We start from the raw sequence: 8,398 nt of genomic DNA, 5'->3' as shown, positions 1-8,398 counted from the left end.
AAAGAAAACATTTAGAGCTTTCCAATAGAGACTTTGAGATGTGATAGGTTAATTTCTGTTGAGTTTCTGGCTCCTAATTTTAAAATGTCATGCTACTGAGTCATGCTTAGTCATTGATTCAGGGCCTGGTTAGGTTAATTAGGCACAATGTGGGTAGACAGAATGACATCACATACTTCTTTCCAAAGAGACAGAGGAGAAATAGAGGGGAAGAGAAGGATTCCAATAGAATTTTGCTCCATAAGACTGAATAGGACTGATGAGACAGAGAGAGAGAGAGAATCAGACCAAATAGATTCCAGTGAGCTCTTGGATGGCATGGTGGTGGTGGAACAGTAGAGATGTAGTGCTGATGGAATTATAAACATTCCTGTCAACACAGGGAGGGAAGGCCAAAGAAGTTCACAATGGGGGAGGAACTGCAGAGTGACATTTCCAAAAATATTCCACAGACTATCAATTCCTTGAAATTGACCAAGAAGCAAAAAAGGAGCTCCATGATTTGTGCAAAACACTAGATTAAACAGATATATACATCTGTGTGTGTGTGTATGTGTGTGTATATATATATATATATATATATATATATATATGTATGAAACTGCAGGCCCTTCCAAAGCCCTTAAAATGTTCAAGTGCATTACAAATACCCAAGAGAAGACACATTATACGGGTTCCCAAATCTACATATTTGCAGAAATCCTCCCTCCCCCTCCCCCTCTTTTTTTTTTTTGTCTTGGAGTTTTGTTTTTGTTTTTTTAATAATTGGTACTTCCCACTTCACTCTTTCATAAGTTCTAGGACAGGAAAATAATTATTAAGACATGACATAGAGCTGAATCCCTGATGGCAAGTTTTTCTCTGGTGTCTCCAAGAGGTACATATTGTGTGCTTCGAAGATTACTTGAGAGCTAAATGAATATTTTCAATTTGAGTCAAAATTCACAAAGCCAAGTAATTTTCTTAAAAGTTCCCAAATTTCTCTCTCCAACCCTCTGAACTATCCAAGTGAATCAATAAGCCAGTTCATGAGAGGAAATTGCAGCTATTTTATATACTTTTAAAAAATCAATGCTCAATTATAATCAGCTTATAACAGGAACTACATTGCCACATCCCTTTGGCTGCAGGCTCTAAATCGTTGCCTTTGGGCTCTCAGTAGCGCCCTTTCTGCTGACAGGCATGGAGCTGGGCCTCTAGCACCATCGGATCGATGGAGCTGTGGGGACGCCCTCCCACGTCTCTCCTGGAGGCCTGGGAGATCTTTTGGAACTCCAAAAAGGTCGGGTCTTTCCCTTGGGAGACCTGCTTCATCCTCTGCCCCTTCTTCTCAATGGCTTCCTTGATGCCCTCGATGTGGCACTTGTCCTCCTTCTCAGCCTTCAGCTTCAGGATGCGATTATTCTTCTCCCGCAGGATGTTGAGCTCCCGGAGATGCTGCACCTTGTCCCTGGTGGCCTTGTGCACGTTGCTCCTGGCCTGCCGGATCTTCTCATCCGCCAGCTCCACCAGTATCCTCTTGCGCATCTTCCTCTGCTCCTCAGACTCTCCCGCGCGCCACTTGACCTGCTGTAACTGCTCTTCCTCCTTCTGGGCCTTCTCCCTCAGCTCGCGATGACGCTCCTTCATCAGGCCCTGGTGGATCTCTTGGGACCTCTGGTGACTCTGCTCCAGGGACAACTCCCTGAGGAGCTCCTCAGCCTTGGCCTGACTGTCCATGAGCACCTTCCGGGCCTGGTAATTGATGAGGGAGCTCAGGTTGGTTTCCTGGACCTTCTTCTGGCCCTCCATGGCGTGCAGGTGCCTCTTGCGACACGCCTCCTCCAGCCTCTTCTGCAACTGCAGGCTGTGCTGCTCCCGCAGGTGCTGCAGCATCTTCTCCTGCTCCCGCAGGCGCCGCACCTGGCTCAGCTTCCGGCGCTCGGCCTGAGCGTGTGCCCTCTGCAGCTTCTCCTGGCGCAGGTTCTCCTGGTCCTCCAGTGGCGTCCTCCACCGGCTCTCCCCTGGCAACACGTTCTTGGCCTGGCTGTCCTGCTGCCCGCCACGCTGCTCACGGCTGGCGCGGGGTTTGCGCGGCCGCTTCTCCTGCTGCCACTGCTCCTGGCTCTGCTGCAGCAGCAGCCGGCGCTCCCTCTCCAGAGTCATCTGCACCTTCTGGTCGGAACGTTTCAGCTCCTCCCAGGCCTCAGCCGCCTGCTGCTGCAGTTCCCGCATCCTCTGGGCCTTCTTGAGCCGGTTCAGCACGAGGGCCAGGATCTTCTGGTCCCTGAAGGACACCACCGCCTCCTCCAGCTTGCTCTGGAGGATTTGAGCATGCTGGTTCTGCATCTCTCGGCTGGAGACCGAGGGCTGGGAGTACTGACTGGCTAATGACTCAACCAGATCATTGCTGTCTCTCTTCCGGGGAGACACACAGGCTGACTGCGGCCTGAACTTTTGTGAGGGCACCGAAGACTTCTCCGTGGGGACCGAGGAAGGGGACCAGCGATCTGGATGTCCACAGACAGGCACTGCCCACTGGTCTCCACGCTGTGCCTTTTCTACCCCGAATGTCCCACTCAGGGGAGTGTAAGCTCTCTCGGGGTAAGGCGAGGGTGAATCTCTCTGGGCCAGAGGGTATCGCGGGCAGGGCTGAGGCCGCTGGGGTTGCAGCCGGGACGGCTGCTGCCAGGCGGGGCGGGGCTTGGTCCCTGCCTCCTCCCAGGCATCGTCTACGCGCCCGCCGCGGAGCCGGTGCTTCCTGGCGCAGCCCGGGGGTCTGCGGGCCAAGTCGTTCAGGCTGCGGCTTCCCAGCGGCGAGGCTGGGTACTGGCGCCGGCGAGGCCGCTGGATGGGCGTGCAGTGTGGGCACAGCCAGGGCGCGCCAGCCTCGCTCCCCGCGCCCGGGGTCCCCGCCCGGGAGCACAGGGCGGGCTCGGTCCTGGGCCCCGACAGGTCCAGCTGCGGCGCGGCCCCGCGCTCCCGGCCCGGCAGCTGGGGCTCCCAGAGGTCCCAGTAGGGCCGCGGGGACAAGCCGCCAAAGCGCGCCATGCTCCCTGCGGGCGCGGCCCGCTCTGCGCGCAGGTCCCGAGGCCTCGAGGGGGCGCTGCGGACACCCGCCCCGCCCTCCGATCGCGGGTCTGGGTCTCCTGTGACGCTCGGGTGGCTTCACAATGCGCCTGGCTCCGCCGGGTTCTCGCAGCCCGCAGCTTTCGGCCCGCGCCTGGCGCCGCCCGCCCTAGCCTTGCCGCCCTCCGGAGCAAGGAAAAGGGCCAGAAGGCGAGAGGCGGGAGGCTAGTGGGCAGGACTGCAGGTTGGAGGCAGGAGGTACAGGAAACCAGGGGTGGCATTTCAAGCTGAGGGTGCATAGTGCCCCCACCGGTGTTTCGGGCAGGAAAGTGACCTCGCATTGATACGACTTAAGAGAGCCTGTGTGAAAGCGTCACCCTCGGAATGGATCGGGGGGTACGTTGAGGTGCAGGGGCAGGGAGGGGGCATGATGGGGACTCATGGTCCCCGAATCACCCGCCCTACATCTGTGCATTTTTACCATGTGCTCAAATCAAGCGACTGTGGAAGCACATTAATACGCGACACCATCCTTTCGCCATTTTAAGTTAGCAAGCCCGAAGTATGTTTTAATGTTTACTTTTTAAAACTTTAGAACAAGAAAGAGGCCGTTTTATTTCCTAATACGGCAGATACTGCTTTTATCAAAACACGAATGTTGTGTGCACATTTCTGAAATAGCCTCAGAGACCACCATGCTGGAATTACAGGTTGTTTTTTTTCCCCCTGTCCTTTTCCTCCAATTTTGTGGGATTCTTTTGCCTGTTGAGGCACCCTGGGCTGGTAGGAAAAGCATTGTTTTTGGTTGGGCAAATAGTTTGATTCTCCTTTGTCACTTTCTGCCTATAGGATCTTGGGCAATTTCTTCAACTCTCCTGACTCTCCAGTTCCAGAAAGGTGGAATCCAAGTAGGGGACCTGATCATACCAGTACTGCAGGGCTGTTGTGAGGGTCAGATGAAACTATGTATCCAGGGTTTGGCACCAGAATGTATTCAATAAATATTATTTTGAGGCAACCCCTTCGGGTCCCCTCCCACTGTGGGAGCTTTTCTGTCCTCTCAATAAATGTTGCTTTATAAAAAAAAAAAAAAAAATATATATATATATATATATATATATGTATATATATATATATTTTTTGATATCCTGCTAGGCTGTAGTTAAAAGTTTTAAGATAAAGTAATATATAAGTTTACAAAAATGTCTACTGTTCCCTAGCTTAAGAAAAGGAGAATGAAATTAAAGAAGCTCCCAAACAGTTTAGGTAAAAGATAGAGTGCTAGAAAGTGGTGACCCCACACTGTACTGTAAATCTTGGCTAAGTCACTTTCCTTCTCTGGGGTTGTTATGGTCTGAGTGTTTGTGTCCTGCCAACATTGACATGTTAAAACCTAGTCATCAACGTAATGGGGGACCTTTGGGAAGTGATTAGGTCATGAGGGTGGAGCCCTCATAAATAGGATTGGTGCCCTTATAAAGGGAACCCCAGAGAACTCCCCTCATCCCTTCCTTCTGCCATGTGAGAACACAGTGAAAAAAGATGGCTGTCTATGAACCAGGAAGAGAGCCCTCATCAGACATGGAATTTACTGGGGCCATGATCTTGGATTTCATAGCCTTCAGAACTGTGAGAAATAAATTTCTTTTGTTTATAAGCCACCTAGTCTATGGTATTTTGTTAATAGCATCCATAACAGACTAAGACAGGGGTACAGTGAGGAAACAGGTCTGGAGAGCATTCTGCAAACACAACTGCTCCTTAAAGAAGAAAAGTGAGCAGCAACTCATGCTAGTCCTCTTCATTCACATCTCCCTGGAGCTTAACAGCTACCCCAGCTAGGCAGGCATGGGATAATTGATAACATCTTCCTTAGGACAAATTAGAGACTTGGCCATATTAACTGATTTCCCCAAAGATCACTTGGTCAATGGCGGGAGTTTTGACTTCAGATTCACTTCTCTTTCCATGGTATCATGCTGCTGCTTAGGAAATGCACTTTGAATTGAGGCACGCTTTTAAGAAAATTATCATCAGATGTATAGCAGAGGGTCACGGACTCCATGTCCTTGTAGCTATGTGGTAGCAGCCTTAACTGCAGGGAGTGAGCCATCTGAGGAGCTCTGCTTGTGATTTCACCAGCAGTTATTACCACATCTATAGCTGAGAGTAAGAAGTTTTTCTACCCTTGAATCTATTGGCACCACTCATGCCTTTGCTAAATAAATTATTTTATGTGATTATAATTCTTAGTAGGTGATAATTTTTTAAAAAATTAAACCAAATTTGTAATGAAATTATATAACTTTTTAAAATTAGGAATATTTTGGCATGGATTGAGTGGTGCTGATAACTGAGCGTTGTAGCTCTCTCTTGAAGCTTTGTAAAACATTTTGCACAGACAAATGTAGCTCTGGCCAGTGTCCAGGCCACTTCTTGTCACAGGGAAGCAATGTTATGTGGTGAAAGCATAGCTACCTGAGAGACAGGAGACCTGCCACCAGCCGATTCTGCCAACGGCTGAGTCATCTGGAGCAGTCATTTCACTTATGAGTCTTGGTTGCTTCATCCCTGTAAAGTCTCTTTCCACCTCAAATGCAGCTGGAGAAAGGGATTCATCTAGTAAATGCTTCGGCCTTCATTCTGTAAAGCAAAAATGAGCTAATTCATGAAAAGCGCTTCTAGTAGTGCCTGCCATGTGATAACTATCCTACAAATATTAGCCACTAGAAGCATCATTGTCGTTATGCCAAGAGCACTAAAACCATGGCGATGGACAACTGAACTTAAATACTTTGTGTGGGGCAGAGCCAGAATTAGAATCCAAGGACTCAGGTTTCCAGTTCAAGGCTTTTTGGCCTCCTCACTTCCTCTCAAAGCTCTCAGAATTCATCAGGGAATTGTGTGCTGCTCACTCACCTCTGCTGCTGATGGACTAAAGGATACAGTCTTAACTTTATAATGCCACAAACATTTATTGATAATCTGGGCCAGGATTTAAAAGAAAATAAGGTTAGGAGAAACAGATCCAGGTAACAGAGGTGGTAAGTGGTTCAATTATTCACCTGAACTGAATTCTCAGGAGTGGGAGGTTTGTCTGGGTTGCTTGCAAGGAGAGGCTTCATACAGGATGACATTGGAGCTCAACCTAGGAAGACAATGAGAATTTCACCAGACAGCAATGAGCAGGAAGACATACCTGGCTGAGGAAGCTACATGGGCCACAGCATGGGGCCCTAAGTGCTTGGCAGTTTGGGGTCCTGTGTGGTTTGTATAGAGGGAGCATGGGGTGTCTGCAGTGGAGTAACTGGTGATGAGGACAGAAAGGAGAGCTGGGCCCAGATTCCATAGGGCCTTTTATGCCAAGCTGAGAAACATAGGCTTCCTCCAACTGGACAGCAGAGTTCCAGGGTTCCTTGGAGAGCTGCCTTGGGCCCCAGAGGCTGTAGGGCTGGGGGCTTTAGGGCAGGTTTTTGAGGTCTCTGTCCCCGCTTTATCTGAAGCAGCTCAGATTTTATCTGTTTTATATCCTGGGGCTCCTATAACATCTTAATGAAAAATTTTGGAATTTTTCTGCTTCAACCCTTTTTTTTTTTGAGTTGGAGTCTCACTTTGTTGCCCAGACCGGTGTGCAGTGGCCGCTTCCGCCCACCACAACCTCGACCTGCTGGGCTCTGGCAATCCTTCCACCTCAGCCTTCCAAGTAGCCAGAATTACAGGCATGCGCTACCACGCCCAGCTGATTTTTTGATTTATTGTAGAGATGAGGTCTCGCTGCCCAGGCGGGTCTCGAACCCGTGGGCTCAGGCAATCCACTCACCTCAGCTCAATCCTTTTTTAAAAAAATAAGGGTTGAAATCCACTGTGTAGATAACAGTAGGGAGTTAATAAAAGTCTTGAAGCCAGAAAGTTGCTGGGCTTGGTGGCTTACACCTATACTCCCAGCACTATAGGAGGCTGAGGCAGAAGGATCACTTGAGGCCAGGAGTTCAAGACCAGCCTAGGGAACTGGCAAGATCTTGTCTCTACAAAAAAATTCAAAAAATTAGCCAGGTGTGGTGGTTATTACTTGGGAGGCTGAGGCAGAAGATTTACTTGAGCCCAGGAGATCGAAGCTGCGGTAAGCTGTGATTGTGCCACTGTACTCCAGCCTGGGTGACAGTTAAACTTCAACTCAAAAAGAAAGAAGGAAGGAAGGAAGGGAGGGAGGGAGGGAGGGAGGGAGGAAGGAAGGAAAGACCATAAAGTGACTCAATGGGATCTCTGTTTTAGAAAGCTCACCCTGGTAGCAGTGTGGACAATAAGAGGTTGGTTCAGCAATCTGGATGGGCAAGAAAGAAGTGTCGACCAGGACAATGACAAGGGAATGGGAAGGGATGGAGTCTAGGAGCAGTTCAGAGGTTGAGGAACCATGGCCTGAGGATGGATTCAATATGGAGAAAGAGTTTCTAATCAGAACCTAGGAAGATGATGAGTGACAGAGACAGGATCTCTGGTCTGATGATGTTGAAGACAGTCATCCTAGAAATGGGGTGCAAGGGGGCTCGGTGGCTCAGCCTGTAATCCCAGCACTTTGGGAGGCCAAGATGAGTAGAATGCCTGAGCCCATGGGTTTGAGACCAGCCCGGGCAACTTGGCGAGACCTCATATCTACAATAAATCAAAAATCGCCAGGTGTGGTAGTGCATGCCTATAGTTCCAGCTATTTGGAACTACAGGTTTAAGGATTGCTGGAGCCCAGCAGATCGATGCTGGAGTGGCTATTGAGTGTGCCACTGGACTCCAGCCTGGGCAACGGAGTGAGACTCCAACTAAAAAAAAAAATGGGGTAATGGGGTGTAAGATGTTGTAGTAACAGGTGAACCTCACACAGAATAGCAACTGGAATATCTGGAGCAAACTGACAAAACTTGAAAGAGAAGAATTTTTCTTTGAGGGGCCTGGTGGGGAGGCTCCAGGTCTTCGGACGTATCAGCACAGGGAAGAGGAATCCTCTTCATCTGCGTCTTTAGCATTTGATCAGGACACCTTGGAGGGTCATGAACTGGAAGCCACAGTCCACTCTTCCTCGAGACAGATGAAAGAGATGTTTTGCAAATGCTCAGCTGCCCACTATTCCCTTGATATTAAGAACAACACTTTTTATTTGGCAGAAAAATTCCTCAGTGTATTTCACTGGATGCCTCAGAATGTGGGCCTTCTGCCAAATGAAGACCTAGGCGTCTTTTCCTAATTTGTTGGAGTATTGGACAATATGGCAAACATGCTCCTCTCCACAATTCAAATTCATCTATGGAATAGAAATATACTCTTTGCCCTTCCTCAGAACAGACTGTTGGTCACACTGATC

At 49.2% G+C, this 8,398-nt stretch overlaps 1 protein-coding gene across 1 annotated transcript; it reads right to left on the bottom strand.

Moving 5' to 3' along the window:
* Window positions 1-1,155: 1,155 nt before the first annotated feature.
* On the bottom strand, window positions 1,156-3,030 carry CCDC185 (coiled-coil domain containing 185). Its single transcript, XM_008074326.1, has one exon. The coding sequence runs from the start codon at window positions 3,028-3,030 to the stop codon at window positions 1,156-1,158; it is 1,875 nt and encodes a 624-aa protein (XP_008072517.1).
* Between the last annotated feature and the right edge of the window lie 5,368 nt (window positions 3,031-8,398).

The sequence above is a fragment of the Carlito syrichta genome, unplaced genomic scaffold (genome assembly GCF_000164805.1).
Source record: "Carlito syrichta isolate Samal-C Ts95f unplaced genomic scaffold, Tarsius_syrichta-2.0.1 Scaffold116229, whole genome shotgun sequence".
Taxonomy (NCBI): Eukaryota; Metazoa; Chordata; class Mammalia; order Primates; family Tarsiidae; genus Carlito; species Carlito syrichta.
Note: the sequence above shows the minus strand (reverse complement) of the source record. Positions and strands in the feature narration are given on the sequence as shown.

Bases quoted from the DNA above. Each gene is read 5' to 3' on its own strand.
- CCDC185 (XM_008074326.1), bottom strand. From the start codon at position 3,030: ATGGCGCGCTTTGGCGGCTTGTCCCCGCGGCCCTACTGGGACCTCTGG.